Source organism: Anser brachyrhynchus, assembly GCF_964034855.1.
Source record: "Anser brachyrhynchus genome assembly, chromosome: 2".
Lineage (NCBI taxonomy): Eukaryota > Metazoa > Chordata > Aves > Anseriformes > Anatidae > Anser > Anser brachyrhynchus.
The window spans coordinates 7618169-7643774 of NC_137695.1; the positions used below are offsets into that span (position 1 = coordinate 7618169).

At 39.2% G+C, this 25606-nt stretch overlaps 1 protein-coding gene across 10 annotated transcripts in view; it reads right to left on the minus strand.

The window, feature by feature from the left end:
- KMT2C (lysine methyltransferase 2C) overlaps window positions 1-25606 on the minus strand; it is a 197773-nt gene that overhangs the window by 27142 nt on the left and 145025 nt on the right. For 7 of the 10 annotated variants that reach the window (XM_080578524.1, XM_080578523.1, XM_080578526.1 and 4 more), the window contains 16 exons: window positions 24600-24719; window positions 22994-23124; window positions 21207-21393; window positions 15715-15819; window positions 15321-15368; window positions 14004-14141; window positions 13797-13829; window positions 13594-13713; window positions 11316-11454; window positions 10866-11080; window positions 10677-10750; window positions 8026-8208; window positions 5511-7394; window positions 4146-4471; window positions 1498-3320; window positions 333-444 (listed from right to left, as the gene is read on the minus strand). In XM_080578524.1, the coding sequence (XP_080434650.1) occupies window positions 333-444; window positions 1498-3320; window positions 4146-4471; window positions 5511-7394; window positions 8026-8208; window positions 10677-10750; window positions 10866-11080; window positions 11316-11454; window positions 13594-13713; window positions 13797-13829; window positions 14004-14141; window positions 15321-15368; window positions 15715-15819; window positions 21207-21393; window positions 22994-23124; window positions 24600-24719 (5638 nt within the window). The remainder of the gene's footprint in view (window positions 1-332; window positions 445-1497; window positions 3321-4145; window positions 4472-5510; window positions 7395-8025; window positions 8209-10676; window positions 10751-10865; window positions 11081-11315; window positions 11455-13593; window positions 13714-13796; window positions 13830-14003; window positions 14142-15320; window positions 15369-15714; window positions 15820-21206; window positions 21394-22993; window positions 23125-24599; window positions 24720-25606) is intronic. The other 3 variants (XM_080578525.1, XM_080578528.1, XM_080578522.1) reach the window with 1 other exon arrangement.

Below are 25606 nucleotides of genomic sequence, written 5' to 3' on the forward strand. Positions count from 1 at the left end.
ATGGGGTTGTTGTGGCCAAAGTGTAGGACCCGACACTTGGCCATGTTGAACCTCATCCCGCTGGCCTCTGCCCATCGACCCATCCTGTCTAGGTCCCTCTGCAGGGCCTTCCTGCCCTCTGGTAGATCAACACTTCCCCCAGCTTGGTGTGCAAACTGCACAAACTGCACAATCTGCAAACTTATTGGGGGTGCACTCAATTCCCTCATCCAAGTCATCAATAAAGATGTTAAAGAGGATGGGCACCAACACCGACCTCTGGGGAACACCACTGGTGACCAGTCAATAGCTGGATTTAGCAGCCCTAAAGAAAGGCATTGAGCATTGCTTACCTGTTCATAACCATTGGTGGCATCCCCATGTTACTCTGTGCCATGACTTTATTGATCCCCTTAAGAGCTACCATTTTTGCTTTCATTATAGGATCTGTAATTGCATCGAAGTCTATGAAAGAAAAACAGTAAAATTGAATTACAAACCTGAACGTTACAAGTCATTAATTGGAACTGACTTGTTTAGATCTAGTTCATACATAAATCATCAGCAAACAACGTAACTGCATTACTATTTCAAATTACTTGTCTTCTCCAGTTTGAAATTCGTGGTTAATATGTTGTCTCATATATTCCCTGAGGAAAGTTAAACCAGCCACAACTGCTCTTGTTTTCAGCCATGACACACAAAGTAAAGCAGATCAGGTTGAGAAGGGCTCTAGACTAAATTTGAGCCAACATATTAATAAACTCTATAGTTCTAAGAATCAGGAAGTTGGGTTGTTTCTGAGTTCAACTGGCAAAACTGACACATCACCACAAACATACTACAAAGAACTGTTTGGTTGCTCTGTAATTACTGGCAGTACTGCAGGCAGAAAGGCACACGCCACGTACAGTATCTACAAAGACCATAAGCATGGTGAACTATGCCTCTTCCCTGCCATCTCTCCTGTTAGTTGCTCCACAGAGCAGGACAAACAGGAATGACTGATGGTCCTCATGAGTGAGTACAGAACGTCTGAGACTGGAAGGGACCTCTGGAAGTCATCTTAGCCATCGAGGGTGACCAGACTACATTCAACGATTCCTTTCTTTGAGTCACCGTGAACATTGCCAAAAATGTAGAACAACCATAAACAGAAAATTGGTATTTTGAATATGAAAAGGTCAGTTATTGCCCTCAATCATGTGATTTTGTTTACAAAGGGTGCATTTACTCCATATCACATATGAGGTGACAGAGCTCATGCTTGACAAATTAACAGTAATACAGCATTAATCCTGATCCTGCTAAAGTCAATCCAAGCCGTGCCAATGTCCGGCGTTTCACTTACACACTCAATTACCAGACTTCCACTATACCTCCTGTTCAGGTTGATTTTTTGTTATGCCATCTTCACATTCCAAACGTCTACCCGCTTCTTTCAGTGCTACAGATTATTTATCTATTTATTTTTAAATAATTAACCAAAACACGCATACAAATAGATCACCCACATACCAATATTGGGGAAAAATGGCTCCGAGCGTTGGCGAATCATGGCTTGCATCTGCCGCTGCTGCTGCTGCTCCTGCCTTTCCTGATCCAAAAGATCCTGCAGAAGAAGTGGCTGCTCCTCCAGCAGCAGTGGTCTCTCTCGATTTTGTTGTTGAGCTAATGGTTGAGGGAGCATTATCTGCTGAGTACCAGATATGCCACTAGGACCAGGACGGTTTGTTACAGCCACAGTTTGATTAGATGTCTGTCCTGTCCCAAAGTTATGATTCGCTGACTGACCCTGAATAAACCCTGGGTTTGGTGACCCTTGAGAAAAATTATGGTTTATTCGTGGAACCATGGTCAAATTGGAATTTAAAGTGTTTTCCAGGATCTGTCCACCAGGTGTCATTAGTGTTTGTGGAATACCTGATGCTTGGTTCAGTTGTGTTGCTGGCAAAGATTGAGAGGGAGACCCTAGTGTCCTTGCTTCAGCGTTATCTGAGCTTTCATTAGCTAGCAAACTCGAGAGGACTGGTGTGGACCCAGAAATACTGCAGGAACTTACTGCTCCTTGAACAGGCAATGGAGCAGATCCCTGAGCATCTGGACTAGGCACAGTTGTTTCTTGACTGGGAACAGCAGTAGTTTTGTCAGGGAAGTCTGGGTTAGCAGGCTGCGCAGAAGCATTTTCTCCATCTTTCAACTCCGTTTCAGCAGCCTGTTGAGTACTTGTCGATTCAGCATTTCCATCACTTTTTTCATTTTCATTCTTCTTTTCCTCATGAGTCTTTGGGGAAAGCACTTCTGTTTTAATTTCATTTTCTGTAGTAGATTTCTTCTGTGGCGACAGGGTCTCAGGATGGGCTTCAGTTTTATCCCCTTGTTCCTTCTGTTTTGGTTCTTCTGCCTTGCCCTGGATATCTAGCTTGTCATCAATGGGGACACTAAGATCTAGTTCTTCATTAAACATTCCTTTCTTATCCCCCACGTCAAGGTCTGGGTCTGTGTACGCAATTATATCAAATTCCCCAGATCTTAGAAGGTCATCGAGGTGAGGATCATTGGTTTCCAAGTTATCTAAAGTGTCCAGTTCATCCCCTTTTCCATCCTCTGTGTCTAGATTCAAATTTTCCAGGTCCTCATCATCCAAATCTTTGACTTCAACCCCATCAAGGTCTTTCACATCCAAATCTTTTACAGCAGGATCATCAGGATCAAGCTTTTCTTCTAGACCATCACTCGGCTGGGTAGGAATCTGTAAATTTGCCGATTCATCGCTTGGTGCAGGTGTAGGCAAAGACGGTCCTGGGAAAGCATCAGCAACTGGTGGATGGCTTAAAGAACGTATTACAAGTGCAGGTGGGTTTTCAGGATTGATTTGATCCTGCTGGGGCTGCGACATATGCTCCAAACCTGTAGACATCTGCAACTGGTTAGGTATACCTTGAGAATTATGTCTCAGTGGTTCTGCTGGTCTTGGGCCCGGAAACTCCTGCCTGGGTATAAACCCTGCATGTCGCTGATGTTGCGCTGATGGATCCATAACATTTGTTGCAGAAGGATTAAAAGGCAGCCTTGGCCTCCCATCAGGAGCTCTGTGACGTAATTCAATAAATGCTTGACCCAATATATTGTGCTGCTGAACTTGAATTCCCTGCGGAGGAAAATGCTGAGAGATCCCAGATGTACTATTTATTTGCGGATTGTTCACTGGCCGAGACATATCAATAGACAGAGATCTTCTCAGCTGTGGTGGAACTCCAGGGCGTTGCATCGGCTGCTGAGGACTGAGGAAACGTTCTTGACCTGATGGTGGACCATGGCCACCTCCTGGAAACCCAAATCTAAAATAAAGTATGAAAGACTAAATAATCTTTTTTCTCAGGACTGCCTAGCCATACTTGACTAAGTAACTATTCACCAAAATGCTTTACATGATACATTCATTAAGATATTTAAATAAATATTGTGACTGATTATGCTTATATTTAAACGAGTTTTATAACTACAATAAAATAATTGCTTTAATTATGTTTAATAAACAACCTGTTTTCAATTCCAATAATAATGAATAGAAAGCTCTGTGACAGCAAGATCTAAGCAAACAAACTACATTTTAATTCAACTTAGTACACTTAAAAAATAATGCATGGATTTACTGAAATAAATTCAAAATATTGAAAATAGTAACTCCTGAGACTACAATATATGTCAATACTGGTATTCATTGTAAAATGGCAGAGACAGAAGTCAACATTGGATTACATATTCATTATAGAGGAAAACAAAAATATTACATTGATCCATTTCTAAGGCATGAAAAGCTAAAGTTATACCTTTCAAATTTTTTTTTTAAATAAATGCCCCAAAACAATGGGCAAGAGTATCTTTCAGTTCACCAAAATTTCCAGTTTCTCCTTTTTATTTCTGATCAACTTCCAATAAAATACAGTGTAGAACAGTGTTAATCAGTGAAAAGTACATTCTAATGTTACAGATACTTACAAGAAAATGTACTGTACATACCAACTTCAGTAAGATTACCAGCTACTGCAGACAATGTATGATTTTTTCACCCTCCAAAAAACCCAGACTTTGTATCTAACAATTTCTGTAAATTTAGAACTACTGCTGTAATATCCTGGTTTTAAGAGACCAAAGTGGCTTACCTAAGACCATGAGGTCTCATCCCCATGGCATTCATATCTCCTGGAAACTGGGGTCTATTGAATTGCCCGTCACCAGGAAATGGTCCACGTTGATCTTTTGGGTATACTGTGAACCTTGGCCCGCCTGGAGGGACAACAGAGGACCTAATATTCCCAGGATACGGAGGAGGAGGACGGTTAAAAATTGGATTTAAGTTGTCTTGCTGCCAGTGCTGAAGAGGAGTTGCATGGGGAGTAGCTGCTTGATCCTGTAAGGCTTTTTCCTGACGAACTGCATTCTTCTTCTGCTGCTGTTGTTGCAGAATAATTTCACGTAATTTCTGGCGCTGTTTAAAAAAAAATTCATTGTGCTTGACATTGCAATTGACATATTTTGAAGTGTTATACTTCGGTAGGTTAAGCCTCTCGGTGGAAAGAAATTCTTCAATCACTACAGAAAAACATTATATTACCATAATCACCTCAGAAATTAGAAGAGGGATCAGATTGTACAAGAACGCTGGTAACAGAATTTTTATCTCCAGACCTCTTGTTAGAGCATATAGTGCGAACCCATTTTACCAGCTAACACAGAAGCAATGCTCTTTTCCTTTTTCTCTTCCAGCAACGCAGGCCCTTTCACCACATGAAAATGTGCATCCTGAGGGAGAAAGGTGACTGGAGGTGCACTAAAGAAAATTCAGCGAGAGGTTTTACACCAAAGGTGCAGAATTTACTCTGACTCTGTGTGAGCAATACTACCAATTTTTCTGCTAAATCCACTTCCCACTGCTCCTTCCAAACAAAAGACCAAGCAGCTTTCCACAAGTTGAATGTAATTTTATGTATGTCTCAACAACAACTGTTTGCCAAACATTCACTGACGAAAGCCTGGAGTGAATGTGCCTGCAGAGGAGCAGTGACCAGTGGCAGAATCACCTCAACACGTCAGCTGCCCGAAAAGTTGGATGTCTATGCTAAGACTGTTGCCCACACTCCCTTTTTTTCAGTCGGTGAACAAGTCACAATCAGTTCTACATTTCATCTATTACAGAATACAATTAGTTGTCCTTTCAAGGTTTTTCCTTTCTCACCCGGTATATGACAGAACTATTGCAGACCAGTCATCTACCTCTTCAATGGCTTCAGCGATAACCTTTACTTCATTTTTGGATCTTGCCCAAATTCCTTAAAAATTACTGATGTTTTTATACTCTATATATTCTGGCTCTATCTAGGAGAGCCAAATGAACACATCGAGTGAACAGATGTAATTCTACATTACACAGCTATGTTTAATGCCAAGAAACTTCAAATATTTAACAAAAATGAGGAAAATTCTACTTATGAAATTTTAATACCGTCAGTATTAAACATTATTCTCACCTGTCTTAATTTTTCAGTATCTGCTTGAGGAGACATATTCATGGTATTCTGTGTATCTGTTACTCCTGTAGTGGGTGCTGGGCCAGGAACTTGTGAAACTTTGGGGAACTGCTGCCCTTGAGAACTCATCGGGGAATTTGCAGATGCATTGAAGTTGCCCTCAGATCCAGGCCGTGACTGTTCGGCAGCATCGTGGGCTAGCTGACCAGTTCCAAAAGATTCTGGCTGAGGTCTTGGAGTCATGGGTGGTTGATCGTAGGGGTCACGTGCTGGAGCAGCAGGACCATGGCTAAATGAATCCGTTATTGCAGGTCCTGCTGGTCTGGGAGTTTGAGAACACGGGTCTGGTGGCCTGACAAAAGTGCCCTGCAACCTGTTCTGCGATGTCTGCAGGAAAGGATCTCTATTTGGTATTAGTCCTGGTCTTGTCATTGCAGGTCTGTTAAAACTCTCTGGTATTCCTGGCCTTGGAGTTCCCGGTTGCTGAGAGTAAGGATCATTCAGAACTGGCCTTGGTGTTCCAGGAGGTTGAGCGTATGGATCAGAATGTCTCTGATTTGCTGGGGACTGAGCAAATAAATCTGCTGGCTGTGCAGGTCTTGGTGTTGGTGGTTGCTGCATATATGGATCGACTGCGGTGGGCCGAGGAGTTCCTGGAGGTTGGGCATAAGGATCGGCGACTGGCCGAGGAGTACCTGGAGGTTGGGAGTAAGGGTCCTGAGAAGCTGGCCTTGAAATGGGTCCGGATTGAGGGAAAGAATCACTCTGTTGTCGCACTATCCGGGGTGGATGCGCGAAAGACTCCTTTATTGCAGGATGGGGAGTAAGAGGAGGCTGGCTGTAGGGATCGTTAGGCTGATTATGGGAGAAGTTATCCACTGGCCTCGGTGTCAAAGCGGGCCGTTCATACGGATCAACAGGAACGCGCCTTGGTGTAGTTGGCATCGATGTGTAAGGATCTTGTGGAGACTGAGGTGGGCGCATGGGAGTTTTAAAGGGTCCAGGGCTACCATCAACGGGAGTAGGAGTAGGAGTCAACGGGGGCCGCGCGTACGCATCGGCAGAAGTTACCCTCTGTCTCTGAAACGTATCGGTTCTGGGAGCTGGCTTAGTGAACGGATCACCGCTTCCAGCTGTCAAAGGAACCTTCCCTGACTGCTCCATAACTATGGGTGACCTTGGGACTCCCAGGGGTTTGGAGAACTGATCTGGTGTCATAACAGGCCTGGGTGTGTCTGGTGGCTTTGCATAGGGATCGCTGCTGCTTGGAGATGAAGAACATGAATCCCTGACTGGCGAAGGCCTGCTTCCCGATGGTTCCGTGACCTGGATGGGCCTGGACATGGCTGACTGTGGTGCACAGGTGTCTAACGGTGTGATGCTACCTCTTCTAACAATGTTTTGATTAATAGGTGCTGGTCTAGGTGTTCCCACCATTTTAGCGTATGGATCCATTGGAGAAGGAGGCCTTGTGTTTGTGGAACCTGGAGAAAACATCTGCTGGGATGACGTCTGAGGAGTCTGAGACTGAGCCAGTGAATCGTGTACTGGGATTCGGGTTGGAGTAGGGGGTGGGGCCTGTGGTTTTAGGAACACATCATCTGAGGATGCTGAAGTAGGTGTAGCAGGTAGCTGCTGCTTTGCAAATAGATCCTTATGGAATGTTTGCTGTGCTGGGGACATACTGCCATTGCCAGTTTGTGGTGTTAAGGGGCTCTGGATCCCACTGCTAGGCGTGTCTGAGCCAGACTGGCTCAGATGCTGTTGTGAACCAAACTGCTGCTGTTGCTGTTGCTGCTGCTGTTGCTGCTGTTCATTTTTCACTTGTTCAAGCTTCTGTGTGGCTTCTATTTTGGCTTGCTGCTTACTTTTTTGCCGCATTTGCTGTTTTAAAGTTATAAGGGAAAAGGTTACACTTCTACATACATGATAAAATCGTCGATGACTGAAAATGGATCAATAATCAAAACTTTAAAACACACTAAGTATCAGCTACGAATAGTTGTAAATTGTAAATGCAATGGAAGCAGAGAGCACAGGTATTCGTAAAGTTCGATTACCTTGACATGCACCCTGGATTGCCTGGGAAGAACTTTTCCCAGTCTGCCTGAAGAGCAGCCTTATACTTTGAAGACGAGTACTGACGGATGCAGCACTGATGGAGGCAAACAGTTTCTGAGAGACAACCACCCTAATCTGAAGCAGTAAGCTGCTGCTTACTGCAAGGATAAAGTTACTGCAATATAGGGTGTATAAAAACAAACTATTGCACCAGCTAACCATACAGAGAAAGAATAACCTACTTCCACAATAGGTAGAATTTAAGAGCAGAATTTTAAAACAAAATTTTCTAACATCTACTAGCAGCTTTTTCTGATAGCATCTATTTTCTTCCATAATGTCTGAATTTGTACTCTTCTACAAAGAAAGATTAAAATTGATTTATTATAACAGAGGATTCCAACAATGCAATAAAAACCAGGAACAAAAATAAAACAGCCTAAAAGCAACACACCTGTCTGAATTTCCATTCTTGTTCATGTTCCGATTCCCTCTGTTTTAATGGATCTTTAAAGAGGTCAGAGTCGATACGTGAGCTAGGATCAATGCTATCCTGTTGCTGTTGCCTTTTCATGGAGTCATTTGACATCTGTACTTTATTGATGCGCAAAGCAGCTCTATTATCTCTGGCTTTTTGCTGGGAAAAGATTAAAAAAAACCATATGTAGTAAGCCTCGCTTTCTTTTGCTGAGTGTGAACACTGCATCTGTTATTACTACAAAATTTACAACCAAATTATTTGTACGACCTGTTTCTATCAAACACATGCTTGTAAAAACTACATTACAAACGTTACTAGGAACTTCAAACTGAAAATACTTCACCCCTGTAGAAATCCTGTGTTTAAACTAACACAAACAGAAAGAACTAATGAGTTATTAGCAGCAGAGGTTTTGTATATATTAGGAGTCCCTGTTCAGGTACTGTGCTGAGCCAGGAAAGCATGAATCCGACCAGTTTACCTTTCAAATCGCGTATTGTTGTGGTCTAAAACCTGAAGACATGAGCACAGCAGATAATGCTTGGATCAATAAAGGCCAATACTGCGAAGAAGTTCAATGACAAGAAAAATACAGTCTACTCCATTAAATAGCCTCTATAGATCTCAGTCTGTGTTAAGTTAGCAGTATAAACATAGGATATGGGTTTATAGATCAGGAAAAATTGGATGGAAGAACAGCAATTCCTCTTCAATGAGGCATTTTACAGCCATACTGACACTTTAAAACATCTAATGAAAGTTTCAAAGAGTCTGTTTTACTACCAGTCTAGGATGCGATTCCTTTTCCGAATCAAATCCTCACATCTTCTTTTTTACAATTTCATTTGCAGTTTTCAAGTGGGGGCTGCTTGGCAAAAAAGGCTTAAATCCTTCCCCTCCGACAAAGTAACACAGATGAGAGCACCAGGGCCACAACAGCAGAAATTAGTGTCATTTCCTTTCTAAGTGACAGGATTGTGCATAGTAGTAAGGGAAGTAAAATGCCTACAGCAAAAATGCAATAACAGTCTTCTGAATTTCATTTCTAAGGTAGCCTTTATTCACGTCCCCTGAGTGAAAGATCCCCAGGACAGGCAACACAGCAGCTCCTTGTGTGCACAATGCTAAGTACAGTAGAAACAGCTGTAGTGTAAGTATGTGGACTGTAACGTCTGTGAGGAAATAACTGCTTCTTACTATGCAAATACTCTTATGTACATGTATCTGCAACTGCATGTTCCCTTCCCACCAAACATGAAGGAAATAGTATTTGCATCTAAGTCTTGGATATCCATCAGGAGAATAGGACTGCATTTATTAAGAGCAATGAAAAAGGAAAATTCAGTAATAGAATTAATTGTAAAGGGATAAATGCCTGGATAAAAATCCACTCATCTCAGGGAATAGTTTCTTGTAAATGCTATATGGAGGGAATCACCAAGATTTAATATAGCATCGATGAGATGACAGAGGTCCAAAGGTGCTAAAGTTACAGGCCTGAATGAAAAGCAGAATAATAATGATATCTCAGTGATACAAAGCAGACAATAGAGAAGGACTTTTCAAGCGGACAGGATTTTTAGAAAGACCAAGATCTTAATGGCTTGGGTGTCCACTTCCCACACTGAATCTGGAATAACAGGTGGGGGGAGTGAAGGAGACTGAAAGCATAACCTTGAAGAATGCACTGAATCTACATAGTGAGAATGAGAACAATCATCCAATTACTGTTGTGATGAAAGAAAGAAAAGGTAAGAACCAGAAGAGAATGGAGACATAAGAACATTGCAGAAAGGTACCTTAACCAACGACAGATGGGCAGGTTGAGAAGAATGAAATCTAGGTTCTGAGGTTTGGATATCAAGAGGCTTTAACAAGAGGTTTCATCAGAGCACAAGGGTTGCCAGTTGAATGGCAGTTCTACAGCATCAGGAATCAGAGACCACGTATTCCAGACAGCTACTACAAACATGCCTGTTTGCTTGACTCAGATGTGAAGAAGGTGAATGCTTTTGGAGAGAATGGAGTCCCTCATGCTCCCTATAGCATGGAAGATATTAAGAGTTTGCACTGCAGAAAGAGAAGAGAATGTAGTAACAGGGAACAGTAAGGCAAAAATAGAAGAATAAAAGAAAATGAGGAAAGTAGAGATGTGAAGCACTGATGCCTCTGGAATGGTTAGCAGTTCAACAGGTGAAAGACTTCAGCAACACTAATGGGGCTTAAAAGAAAACACTAGTGAGAGGGGAAGATGAAAGAGAGGAAGGTCACGTTGTGATCTGTTATCATCCTTATGAAGAAACTGGTGAGATCCTGTGCAGAAAGAGACGAGCAAGTAAGACTTGAGGCATGAATCAAATGTAGCAAGGAGGTAGTGAGAGCTGCAAATATTCTCATCTCAGTTGATGTTTTTAGATTGCACAATACTAACATAGTGTATTTCAAGGATGAAAAGGAGAAAACACAGAAGTATTCAGAGATAGAAATTAAATCACATTGACATTCTTAGAGTAAGTAATCTTTCACTAACCCTACTTATTTAAAAAAATAAAAATGAAAGTCTTGTAGATGAAATACTACATTTTTGCTAATAGTATGCAAATGCAGGTGGTAGTTGTTCTTACCACATATGGAGCCCTCTCTTGCGAGCTTGCCTTCCTCCACAGTTTAGCAATCTGCTTCACTCTTGTAGCCCAGTCTGCACCAAAAAATGTATTAATATGCAAGGCATTAATAAGTCTATTTTATATCACTTAAAATAAGGATGCATACATTTCTACACAATATTTGACTTTACTTGGTAAATTGCTCACCTGGGAATTCTTCCTTTAGGTTAGGGAAGTTGATATTTGTATAGAGAACAGGTGCTACTGTTGCCATTTCACCCAATGCTTCCTCTTTTTCCCACTTAAGAGTGCTTCTTTGAGCATTGGACATCGTATCACCTTCACCTTCCAAAGGTGGAGCAGATGGTGCCCACGAGCTGTTTGGATCGCTTACCATTGGATTGAATGCCTGATTCTTATCCCTGGCAAGGCAGAAAATAATTTGTTTTGTAAATAGATTTATCTTAATATACAAAAACAATTAACAAACTTATTCTGTTTGCTATTTCAGTAGTCAGCAAGCTGCAAGAACACAGACCTTCTGTAGTGGCTATCTAGAACTAAGTAGTTAAATGCCAACTGTATCACAGTATTAATACCACCTCCACCACCCAAGTGAGAAGGAATGGTTATTTTTGACTTCCCATCTTAACTTACCTGGTATCAGTATATGGTTGCTGCGTTATGGGAGAGAAGGTGCCCAATCCACCTCCGGGAGTCAAAGTTGTATGAGGGAGATGAGGGTTAGGACCAATCAGACCATTCATAAGCGGTACTCTTGGAAATGCACTCTCTCCTAGAAAAAGAAGTTTACATTACTGTTTTAAATTTTAAAGGGTGACTACTTAAGGTAGAGGTGGAAATTTCTGGTGAAGAAGATGTTTCACCTAATGAAATACTAATTGCTTTAAAATTTCATACTACTGACCTTACCTTTTTGGAAAGGCTTTGAAATCAATTTACGTTGCTTCCCTACAAGCTTAAGGGGTTCCTTGCTACTGCATCACATCCCTGCACAGATTTTCTTTTTGTGTCTGTTTTTTTAAATGGTTTTCCAAAGCTTTTGCATTAGTCCATGTTGTGGTACCACACTTAATATTTAAGTATATTCTTAAAGGTTAATGGTCTGTAGTATGTTATACCCAATTCCAGCAGAAAAAAAAAAAGTTCCACAAAGAAAAGAAAAATCTACACTGCTGCCAAGCACCAATCATGAAGAAAGTTGCTTTCGGTCCTTGCAGAATTACGATTAACCACCTGAATTAAACATCTCTTCTTCTGAGACAGCAGTGTATCAAAGTAAGCCCTGTTATCTACTAACTGCCTAATTTGTAACCAATGAACTAGACGAAACCTAGTCAAATGAGCATCAGCAGTGTAATTAAATGTCCAGCCTAGCAGTATTAAGGAGGAAAATTTTATTTACTTGATTAAAATATTAGGCAAATCTGGCAGAGGTAGATTCATTCCAGCAGATGGTCTTTGCAGATGTTCCTACACAGAATTAACACTGACCTTTGAATCCCTGTCACTTAAGTGCAATTATCAGTGTGTTCTGGATATTTTCCTAACAGCACAAAAGTAATTCAGGAATAGACATATCTGTAGTATAATTCACTGTATCACTCTCTCGCACTTGACATGACTGTCTTTTGATTTACACGTTACATAAACTACACAGGGAAGTTTAGTTTGGATGAAAGTTAACTCGATTAGAATTTAAGAAAACGTGCCTTATCATAGCTGCTAAACAGCTAGTATATGGTAACTGAAGTCCTGACAAACACCAACAGAGCTGAGGCTCTCGTTCACACAGTAGGCTTACGTGTCTTTATGAGAAGAGACTGCTAATTTTACTTGAAATTGCTGAAACTTGATACAAGCTTCCCCATTACTGAAGTATTTATCTCACAGAAACATGTGGATCATTACACCATAACTGAACCAAATTACAAACCTAAAACTTTGTAATTGTGGCAATTCCCACAGGGAGAAAGTTAAACAATCTTACCGAGCTCAAATGCTGAAGTTATCAAGTATCCAAATAACTGGGAAACTGGCACTGATATCTATATTATCTTTTGCTTTAAATCACCTCATTATTTGCTTTAAACTCTCTCCTTTCCAAGACTTTTTGAAGTATTTCCTTTTTATGGAAATTCAATCAACTAGGAAACCAATCATTTTTTTTCTCTTGTGATTAATTCACGGGTGAAATCAATTTGCATGCTACGTTTTGTAGTACCAGTATAATAAGATTGGGCACTCTTTACATAAGCTCAAGGAAAATCCACTAATGGTGATGTGTGATGAGAAAAGTGCATTTAATTATGCTCATACATACTGCTAAAAACCTGTTCTACTAGAAACAACAAATAGTATCAGTTTACCCCTTGCTTTCAATATAGAAGCAGTAAGGCGCTGTATCAATTCATAACAATTTTAATTGTAAGAAAGAAAATAAATGATACATTCCGAAATTTCTTAGCCTCCTCTTTATTATTTGGATAGGAATATTTAACATGTAAAACTTAATTCTTAAAAGAAATTTAAGACTCACTAAATCACTGTCACACAGACATTTTCATTAGTCTTGAGGAGGTACTCAGAAGTAATGAAAGAGCAAATCAGAAGAGAACACATGCTTTATCACAGACAATTTCAAGAATATGGAAGTGTCGGCTAAAATAAAAGCTCCAATATGTCACAAAAATCTGAAATGGCTGTCCCTTTCAGTTTGCAATATTTACCTGCACATTAATTACAGACTCCCTTCAGAACATTTTTAGAGAAATATTTCATGAATTAACAAAAGCGGGCTCCATGAATTAACAATGGCAGAAATTAAGGCGTGTCCTACTTTCATGTTGGCATTTAACAGATGCACAACCCTCCTGACTAAGCTTCTGTTGTTAGAAGTAACAAAGGCACTTACCTTGACTGTGCAAAGACATAAGTTGTGGTGGAGGTGGAGGCTGCGGCAAAGGAGCTGGCTGTGTGGTTGCTGGACTTAATACAGCTGTGAACAGATCTTCAACATCCTTTCCTCCTAGTTCTGCAAAAACACTGTGCATAAGTTGGCTGACATTGTTTGCAAACTCTATCTTGTAGAAGACAACACAGATTAAGAACACGTACCTGGGATTTTGTACAATTTGCCAAGAATAGCACCTGGGCAAATTAAAAACAACACAATGAGTAATCACCAAAAATGCAATAAAATTAAGTCTGCAACCAAGTGCAAATAGTCAATGTTACCTTACGTAGGTAGCAATTTAAAAACAAACAAACAAAAAACTCCACCAAGTCTTCCGTAAGACCAGATCAAGAATGACAAAAAATTACCATCTGTGACCATTTTGTCTAGTTCTGGACTGAGGATTCCATCCAATTGTTCTTCACTCAATGGCCGTGAACTCGGGTTGACATTTGGCTGAGGCAGAGAAGAAGGATCATCAGAGATGGGGCCAATATCCAATCCAGCTGAAGGAGGAAAGAATATTAAATTAGACATAAGCAGTAAAACCTACTGATGTAGAATAAAGGCCATAAAACTTATTTTTTTTTTCTTGCTAGAGCTATCAACTAAATGAAGACTTTCTTAAAATTTGAAAGGAAAGGCAAAATATGACATCCATTAGAAAAAAGTAAACAAACACTCCCACTAATTATCTCCAGTTTACTGTACTGTTTGAGGAATGTTAATTGAATAGAATGCAACTGGAACAAGAGAAAAATTTTGTTGAAACAAGACTACGAAGTTCAGTTACAGCATGTTTTCAAGCATATAGTTTTCAATATGCAGTTCCAATATGATTATTTTTCACATTTTAAAAGCAGTAACACTAGTAGGCAGTATGTTGCATCCTCATGTACGTTAAGCTGCACCCCAAACATTCTTACGTATTACATTAAGTATCTACTGAAGTGCTCTTGAAGTGTACTCAATATCAAACTGGTTATAGCAGCTTCCATCTCAAAAACAACTACTGAATATTCCAGGTTATATTAGACAAAGTTATTTGTTGATACTGAGAAACCATAACTTTCTACTTAAATTTCACAGCGTCCTTTACAAGTCAATAAATCTCTCAAAAGAGAAACATCTTTGAAAATAAAGCTAGACACTTCAGTATTTAAAATATATTTCTGTATTAAACATCAAATAAAAATATATTTAAAATAATGAAACATGCCATTCTACTTATTGTCGAAGTGTTTTACATAAAGTGATGAACAATCATCCAGTGAAAACAAAAAAGATTGATGCTGTCTATTTTATTCATGCCTTAATATGTTCACATTGTTAAAATGCTTGTAATTTATTAAAGATACAACTACAATAAAAACTACACACTACCACTATAAGTAATATTAACGGCGACAGAAAGAAAATGCATGGTTTTGTAACATGAAACACAAAAACTCACAAAGGTTTTCAAAAACTGGAAGCAAAACTTTATGCAATACTCTACTAAATGTGGAGTGCAGAGTTTATAGGTCATGTTAGACTCAAACAATACAGAAAGAGTGGAAAACAAAAGCATGAATTAGTGTCACAGTAAAGGAGTACTAGCTTCTACACATGCAGTTGTTTCAGCTAAAACCACTAGGAAAGATGACTACTTCTAACCATGGATCATCCATTGTTTAGTTTCTTACCAAATGGGGAGGGTGAGTTCTCAACCTGGAAAGTGCATAAATCAAGACCTACAGGACCCAAACCAGATAAAATGGATGATTATAACATGAAAACAAAAAAAAGTAAAGAAAAAGCTGCATGCTGAAAAAGCTACGCAGGTATGACAGACAACAGAAGGTTTTTTTTTTTCTCTCTCTTAAGGAGCAAAGCAAAGAGCCAGGTTAAAAAAAAAATGTTGAAGAGGTTGAGTCGTTTTTTTGTAGAAGACAAAATCACCTCAAACCAAGGTGTTCTTAAGATACGAAAATCCTGTCTGAAATCACCTACAGCACAACCTAGAATACAACAACTACATCTATAGTAAAGAGAAAAAAAAGAACACAAATACCAGAGAGACCTTATAAACATACATACCTGAATGATCTCCAGACTTGACCAAATCATCAGAAAGTATTCCGAGAATATCATCATCAGTGTTTAAGACCTCAGAAAGATCAGCCAAGGGATCGTCAGTGCTACCTGTAGAAGATGCAAAGTAAAATTAACCGGTCTGTGGCATTTTTGTGCTTAAACATGACTCTGGTGATGTATGATAGCTTGAGCTATAGACTCAAACACAGGTTTACCAGGCTATACTGGCCCTCCTCGTGTGCCATGCACTGCAGGTTACACTGAAGTGGGAATCAAGTCATCATCCCCTCCCCACTCAGTACTGTAGCCATGTTCACGTTTAAATTGATTAGTATTTCTGGAGCATAATAAAAGCGATAAATCAGTCGTGCAGAAGAAAGACTGGCTTTTTTTTTTTTTTAAAGAACCTTTTTTTAGGTTTTAGGAAAAAAAAGATCTAACGAGAACTCAACATCTAAGACACAAAGGCCCACGAATTTAAGAATCAACAAATGTGTTTGGTGAAGGAGACAGCTCACAGCAAGTGTACGGGAAATATTAAAAAAAAAGAAAAAAGAAAAAAGAAAATTATCAGTATTCTTCTCTTACCACCACTATCTTTCCTAACACTATAGAGCAACCAGTTACTACACCCTGATACGGAAAGAAAATATAACAGTAAGAAGTAGTAGTAAGTAAATGGAAACTGGAGCTGCTATTTTTACGATCAGAAGTCCTGAAGAAATGAGAACAACCGGAGGTAGAAATGTCATGTTTGTTTGCAATCTAGCAAAAACTAGTCTGATCCTAGCAATAAATTATGGAATATTAAATAATAATTCTGGATATGATTATCTTCTTGACATCCTATTCACTAGGGTGAAGCAACTCCAAACGACCCATCTGGTTTTATTAACTAGGTTTTAGGACGATTACAGACATGCAATGTTTAAAGAAAATTATTTGACAAACAAAAAGAAATTGAGAAAAATATTAAAAAAAAAAAACACTGCAAACTATCATGACCACATGAGAAATCACTGCAAAAACAAACATGAAGAGATGGTAAAACACACCAATATGCATATAATTAACAGAGAAAAGGTATTAATACAAATCATACAGCATACAATATGGAAAACCAATATGGGCAGGTAAAAGGGACCAGAAATTCAAAGGGCAAACGTATTTCATAGATATATGGGTATCTTTCCCACTGCTCCTACCCAGCTTCCCCAGAAAAGTATTTCTAGCTTAATTGCGAGGCCTGGTGCCAAGGATTTAATTATATCACGAGGCTATTTTCCAATCTGCTAAACTTTACAGTGATTTAAAAGTTCCTTTTGTTCTTCAGAGACGACTCTTTTCCCTCCAACCGTCAGTAAAAGTCAAAATGAAAATTCACTTTACTACGTTTGTTCTTCATTTTTATCCTCTATAACACAGAGGAAATGATACCATCTTAATTAAATAGTATCTTATGTTTGCCACTTAGTTAGGTCAATCAATGTGTCAGCATACAATGCTCTGTTAACAAAATATATATAAATAATGCAGCTCTTACTAGTATTAGGAAGAGTACTTAAAGGTATCTCCAAACCACGTATCACTTTGTGTGTGTCCTTATTTTAGTTGTGGACTTGGTAAAAAGGACTATGAAATTTAAGGTTTTAAACACAAGCTAGTTGTTTGGGGTTTTTTTTGATACACATTCTTCCTGGCAGTTTGGTCAAACACAATCACGCAAGTCAGTAAGTTGCACCAGGCACCATGCCGTGGTGTTAAGGTCTTCACTTGGCTGACAGGCAAAGAACAGACTTGAGCTGTCTTCTAACTTTTCTGAGCTCCTGCCTGAAGGTGGACAAGTAGCAGGGAGAAAAAAGCCCTTATGAGGGAAGTACCAAGACCATATCAGCATCCTTCAATATGCTATGGTGCTTTCCTCCACAGCCTTTAGTAATGTGCTTGGGAAGAGTCCCTAAGAAGTCAACTTCTAAAGCGAACCCAAATACATTGAGTAAGTAGCAAGAAAAGACTCAGGTGTAGAGATGTACAACTGAAGCGTTTACCGCCCATAGTTACCAAATGATTGTGAATAAATTCAGGCTTCAAGTTTTAAGGCTTCTAACTGTTAAGGCAATCAGGTTCTGTAATGGCCTTCCGATGAGACTGGTGGGTTGCAAAAAAGCCAACTGCTATCAAGATTGATCTGGTTAAGTCTATAAAAAGACAGTGTTGGTGATAGCAGGGGGGTAGACTCTATGATCCACAAGCTTCATGTAAGACATCTGAAGTAAAGTGTTTTTTTTTTCAGTTTTAATTCAATGGATGCTAAATATTATCTTGGAAATAACCAAATCCCTTTTATTCAGCTGCTCCAGATCGGAATCAATAGCCAGTTGACATCTGTGCCAAACAAATAGCTCAATACTGCTCATTAATTTGACTCTTCAGAATAGAGATGAAAACTAAGACAAAGCAAGAAGGAAAATTACTTGCTTATAATGCTGGATCTCTAACAGAGCAGGATTCTACTTCTACCTCGTGATCCTGATTCCTCCGATGCATTTGGTTTTATTTATTTATTACAAGAGTAAAAACGCCTCTCCCAGGGCTGCAGCCACCCTAATGTGTTTAATCACAGACTGACGTATCTAGTTTTAAGATGTCCCAGTAGCAATGGAATTAGCTGCGCAGGGACGCAGATGACTCCTCTCTTTTTGTTTAAGAAGAATTTCCTTAGCATTCTCGAGACCCTACTGAAATAGACGACTTTTTCAGCATCTCCAGGAAAAAAAAATAAATACTGAATATAGCCTATTTTATACACAAAGAAAGTTCACATTTTCAGAACCTTGCCAAGAGGCCTTTTTTTAAAATTTTGATGAGGCACACTCAGGTCAAGGCTCTCAGGAGTGACACAGAGCCCCCACATCACCCAGGATGTATCAGATCACAACCCCAGATCACAGAGGATGTACAGATCATGGTCAACACCTTCATCGTTAACCAGCGAGCAGCCAGGAGACTCTGGAGACCTGGTGCTCTGTGCTCCCGGTGAGCAAGCCTTTGCACTCTGCTCTAGCAGCTCTCTTTTAAATGATTCTAAGGTTTGACCCCATACACCGCAGCAGTGTGCCACTAATGTCATAAAACCATGGCAGAGGTGAGTCTTACAACCAAAAATACAAATTGCAACCTCTTTGCTAGATCGAAATCAGAACTGGCAGCCTAAAGCTCACTTTAATCACCGTTACTAGTAACCAACAGTGAAGAATGGACTCTAAAAACCCTCTTCTGTCTGGCTCTGCCGATCACCATCACTACTGCAATCTTGTCTGGCAAACGCTTTGGCTACTCTTAACCAAGCTCTAAGAATAAACAGTCACAGCATGTCACTGCGGTGCATTGTCAATTCATTAGCAGACTGAACACATCACTGTTAAAACTCCCTAGCAGTCCTGTGTACATGTGGAAAAGCAAAACAGATCTACTAAATTCCTCCTAAGATGCTTAAGAGCTCTTTGGAAGAAGAACAAGCATATCTAACCCTTATTGCTGGGTTTAATCAATTGAGTTTGCATGAGAAGAACATCTTCCTTGTGGGAAAGACCTACCCAGTTAAGCAAGGATTCTCACAGGAGTTAGCAATCCTGGTTACAACTGGCACTGTAGGAAAGTAACACAGTAATGACATGCTCCTACCACCTCCGGGTGCAGTGAACAAAGCAGGTCTGTATCAAACTGATGGAAATAGCACAGGTGCTCTCGGACACTGCTCTCATCACCAGCTCCTCTGCAATACTAGCCAGAAGGGAAGATCTGACTGCTGCTAGCTCGGTAATTAGCAAATTTAGCAAGGTCTCCATCAATCAGATTGAATCTGGCTCTGTCAGACATGTGGATGCTATTGTGGAAATAACTGTCTCCCACATGGTCACAGCAAAAGAGTAAAGAAAAATTGCACTGGAACTGATCGATGTTGGCAGATGACTTCACCCGCTGGCTCTCCAACTACAACAAACAGCTCCGTCTGGACACAATTTTGGCCTGAAATCTTAACGGTAGGGAGACAATTGTTGAGAACATTCCTATGGCCAGAAAACACTGTCCTTTTAGACTCTCATATAAAATGGGAAAGACAGGAGGTTATCCACTGAAGCTGTTGAAGTAATTCATTTATTTCCTAATAACCACCCCTTTACAATTTATTTCTGCATAGAAGAAGAGGAAATGATGAAGTTTTACAACTTTGCTGGTTCATAAAGAGCTTAAAAAAATAATCCTTTCCACTTTGGAAAAAGACATTATACTAAGTTTCAACAGTTTTAAAACCTTCCTTATACTACCATAATACATAAACATTAATGATTTTAATCATGCAGTTTGAGATGCCAGCGAAGACTTCAAATCTGTGGTTCCTGAAAGAAGGCTGGGGTGAGAAAATGTCTGTGTGACTATTTTCTTGTAGTGTTGGAACCGATGGAATACAGAACTTGAAACACTCCATTTGCAGTGGTTTCCCCTTAAGGGGAAGTTAACCTTTGTATTCTCCATTACTCACAATTTCAACTGTATAACAATCAATGTTTAATTATAATGTAGCCTTTTGCTTTTCATTTAGCAGATTTTCACCGAGTAACGATCACAAATAAGTGATCTTTCTGCAAAAGACTCTCTGGGCATAGGAAACTGTGTTAGTGTATGTCAACATTTTTAGATGGAGAAAGTGAAGATGAGCTGAAACACAAGTCACAAATTAACCAATATAAACAAGATATAGAAACAGTTTTTAAAAAGTTCAGGATAGTAAGACACCTCCAGCTAACAGCATATCCAAGACACAAAGGGAAAAAAAAGAAGTGGAACAGACAATAAGGTTTTTGTTTTTAATTGCTCCTTTGTGTGAAGCTGCCCTTTCAGCAGCATGTATAACCCTCTGGCTACTTGCAAAACTCCCAATAATATCTCCAGCAAAGTTTTGCAACGGAAAGCAAAACCAAAAGATCGCCTAGGGGCTACAAACTGTACCTTGAAAGGGCACTCATGTTCAGGAAGGGCATGGTGAACTAAGAGGAGGAGAGGAGACTGGTAACCTAAAATAATCTAAAACATTAAAGAAGATAGAAGTTGGCTGATACTTATCCAACTAACATTCAGAACACTACTAAAAACACCTTTTAATCTGAGGGTTTTTTTGTATTCTCCTATGAGAGATCTGTATGAGCATTCTTAGACGGAATTCATTTTCATGAATTTTACAGACACGGATGTTACAGTCGAGGAGTGTCAGATTTTGTATTAAGTTCCAATTGCCAAGCCATCCACTGCTCTTGCTGCAACAAGTAAAGCCCTGGAGCTAGATGTCACTGATTATAAATGTAACTTAACCTCACAAGAGCACTTGACATACAGAATGCTGGAAAATACATCAGTCTACACTCCGGAAGTGTGGAAGAGCCCCATTTACAACAAAAACAAACTACTGGATTATCACTAACTTTAGCATTGTATACCTTGAGGTCCCAGTTTTGCCTGAGCTGGAGTGGAGGTTGAGCTACGAAGTGGGTCTGATGAAGGATCCAGGAAATTGGTGGTCAGATTTGTTTTACATGAGAGTGGAAGTGATTCTTCAGGCAAATTATCAAGGCTCATCTTGTTTTGTCTACTGGTATCTAGCAGATCTTTCCCAAAGAAAGCTTCCTGCAAAGAGGACAAAATGATTCAATATAGAAGAACAGTCTATCTACTGAAAAGGTTACACACGCATTAAAGTCAAAATGAAAACCCCAATGATTACTAGAAATGTAGAATTACAGTCTCAGTCCCATACCTCTCTGGGTATGGCATCATCTTCTCCAGGCTATGAGGTGTGGATACAGCTGATATATAGCTTACCTGAGGTAGCTACATAACTCCCTTGAATTCACATCTTAAATTATACAGAAAAACTTCCATGTCTTCTTACATATATTCAGCATAGACAGTGTACCAATACAGTGCTATTAAAAAAACCATATGAATCTCAAAGAAGTTATTCAGTATTTCTTCTTGCACAAAAATGAGAGCTGAAGAAGGGGAAAGCTACTGAACAACTCGATAAAAGCCATGAAAAAGTTAATGAAAAATACTCCAGCTCACTGTGGTCCAAGTTCTGGAATGATTAAATGCTGCATTGCAGTTAGTACAAAATCGTCCTAAGGGAGAACTGCAGTAACAAAATACCTAAAGCTATTTAAAATACTATTCACAGCCACCACTCACCTAAACCTGAGCACTTGAGTTATTTGACAAGAGCCTATCAAATCGAGTTTTACTCATCGCCTAACAACTTTTCCTGTTTTCATATAGTCTTTAAAACCTCGATTTAGGACATAGTGTCTAGAAATAAAGCTATAGACTGATTTTTATTATCAGTTATTCCTATGAATTATTCTGTTCTATGTGACGAATATGTGCAGTAAGAAAAAGCATTTGTTCTTATTAATACAAAGGGAATTTTGCTTAAGTATTTTCTTTCCAACTCACTTCTCCACTTGTGAAATACAAATTATTTTTAGACAGATTGCTCCGCCTCTGTCAATTTTGCTTCCAGTCCTGACATAGTTTATGCCATGAACTTTGGTAAATATCTACAAAATAAGGTTTTCATGAAAAAGGTGGCTGAGAAGAAGAACAAAACAAATAATGTTCTTGGTGAGAGAAAGATACAAACCAGCTGGTTTATAAACCAGGTGAGGATAGGTAAGCTGGTCAATCAACATTAACATCTTGGTTATTATCCACATTCCTGAAGATCAAGTGCTACCTCTCTTAGCTCTGGGGACATCACGTTAGTAATGGTCAGTAGAAGAGCAGGGATTATTGTGGTGGGGAGATGCAGAGCATATAGAAAGATGAATCTACGGAAAAACCTTCCCCTATGAAATCACGTTCTACAATCTTCTGTAAAGAAAAGGTAGTATTTAGAGGAAATGGAACGATCAAACTAAGACATCTTACACCGCTGAATGTAGTACACAAGATGACAAGCTGAAAATGTCATGTGTCAGTTTACAAAGAAAACAAAGAATTTATTTTTCCTCTCTCTCAGAACAAGAAGCCTAAACACTGAAGAGATTTAAGGTAACATACATATTTCTCTACAAAGTAACAAACTTTTCCTACAGAAAACACATTACATTTGAACGATAAATTGGGAATCAGAAAAGAAGCATTTATGGTTTAAATGACCTATGAACTAAGAAACACGAAGATCAGTTTTTAAAATGTATTTACTCAGAAAGTATACCGATAGTTTTACCTGCAAGTAGACAGGAAAAGTTTCTTCAAGTTTATTCTTCTTTTTCCTGTAACGCTTTTTAATTTTCTCAGTACTTTCAGAAGCTGGGGTAGACTCCTCAACTGGAGTGTCTGGCAACTGTTCTGTCCAACCTGAAAAATAGCATTCAGGCACAAATAAATAAAATGCTCTGTGTCTTGCTCAAAATGTACAGGGCTAGCATGCCTAACACACCTTACTACCTATTTATGTGCATGAGTTTATTATTCTGAATATCACTGTAGATACATTCTGAAGGTGGCTTTTTGTCAGCTGTGAACCTGGTCACCTGGGTTCAGGAAGGCAGAAATGCCATCTGCGATACTAGCCACATCATGATCTTGCCGTACTTCATTAGCTTTAGATAGACCTTTAACTTTTCTATCTCTAAGCCAACCTAGGAATTTGGTCATTTGAGAGAAGTTATAGCTGGCATTCAACCAGATATTTGCAAGAGAATTCTACTGAAGTACTGTGTCTAGAATCAACACTGTTGAGCTACACATTAATCACCCTTCAATTTATAAACTAATTTTTCTCAAAGTGAAAGCACAAACCATTTTTTAAAATCTGAAAAATGACTTGTACAAATAATGAACAGGCCAGAAAAAGAAATCTATAAAGAAGCCCTTCAAGAAAAATTACACATTTATTCAGCTATCATATATGAAGCTGCACAGCATTTTTTCCTAACAAACGCCAAAGCACAGTGTGCTAATCAATCATTTAATACTTTATTTTGACAGACCAGTGAAAACACTAGAGGTAAAGAGCTAAACTTTTTAAGTCCTTCACTTCTCCCTTGCCAAAGCTAACTACATGAAGTTAATGTCCCTGGGAAGTTATTTAAGAAACTACATTACGTAGTAAAATTTGCCATGCTTTATACTACAGTCATCTCTTGCACCACATTCAGAGGGCACCGAGCAGACTGAGGCTCACCGACCCTGTGACCCCTGTGCTGGTCAAGAGTAAGCTTTTGCAGAAAAAGGGAGTGGGACATGACAAGAATAGCAAACAACTTTCTAAGGCTGATGAGCACTGGCAGCTGAGGAGCAGGCTCTCAGCAAGCTATGATGATTTACAACATACAAAGACATTCTGAGTTATTTTTTTCTTAACAAGCAATTGTGCCTGAGCAAGTAGAGAAACTCAGCTGTTTAACTGAAAAATACTTAAAAATACTGCTTTTTAACAATTTGCGTTATACTGGTACACAGAATGGGTAATTAACTTTTCTTTAACTTACAGGAGAAGATCCCTACATACAAACTGAAAAACGTTAAAGCAAAGTTTTTCAACACTATCTGAAACAATCTAGTATACCACACCAAAACAGTATTTACAAAGCAGAAAAACATAGCTATAACATTAACATATTGAAGAAAAAGCAAGCACTTTTTCTGAACTGGGGACCCAAATACAATACTGGGTTGCACTGCTAACAGAAACATTTGTTGACTTCAAAAAGTAGTTCTACAAACACAAGCAAGGACAAAATTATTAGTAATATAAGTTGGTAACTTGTATTATTTTTTACTGCATTAACCATGAACAACAAAAATAACAGCTAAGTTTCTGCACTTACCTTCATCTCTGCCAGGCAACTGCTCAGAAACAGATCCAGAAGAATCTTTCCTGGAGAGAGATCTTTTAGTCTTCCCCTGCCCTGTACGACTTCTTTGACGTACCATAAATCCACCAATACCTAACAAGAAAAAAAAATTCAGTATAGCAATTAAAACTGTGCTTTATAGCAAGAACGAGAGGCAAGACTATTCTGCAGGTAAATTGGACAACTGCATCTGCAGAGGTCTAAGAAGAAATCTGATATACTTGATGAATTTTCATTTCTTAATTTTGATGCCTCAGTGGGTATGTATGTAATTATCAAAATGGATCAGAATTTTAGGACTTCAATACATCCACAAGAAGATTAAATCACCAAACCTGGCAACTTTCAGATGCTGTTTTTTTCCTCCCTTGGCAAGCTGATGAATTGCTAAAATTAATCAATCTACTAAATGAAACCTATTAAAGAACATTAAAGGGTCATAAGAAACTACAAATTGCTCTGGAGAGCCCACCACTCCAAACGACGGTACTAAAGATGGATGTATTACAAAATAAAAAGGTAATTAACCAACATTATACTGCCTGAAACTCCAGAATCCTTCACCAAAGATTGACTGCAGTGTTCCTGGTCCCTTACAGTTGGTGTATAGGTATGTAAATGCATCAGACTCAGGTTTGTTTCATTTTCAGGGAAATTGTTGGCTGCAGAAAACTAACAGATGGCTGCGCAACTCATGATCCAAAATCACTCTGAGCAAATGAAGCTCTCTCCTCTTGAGGACCCGTCAGTGGAAATAAATGGCTTATTGAAGTGTATTACTTGTTGAGAAACAGGAAATCTCTGTTAAGTGCTGTGGGTTTGTACCACGATCTCAACGTGGAACGCAAAACACCCATGGGCATGACCTGCTGAGTGCTGGGTTGGGGCTCTTCCTCGGCATTTTGGGAAATGACACGGGGAGGGAAAATGGTGGTACAGATTTGTTTAGCTACTGATAGAGAAGCAAGAGAAATTGGACC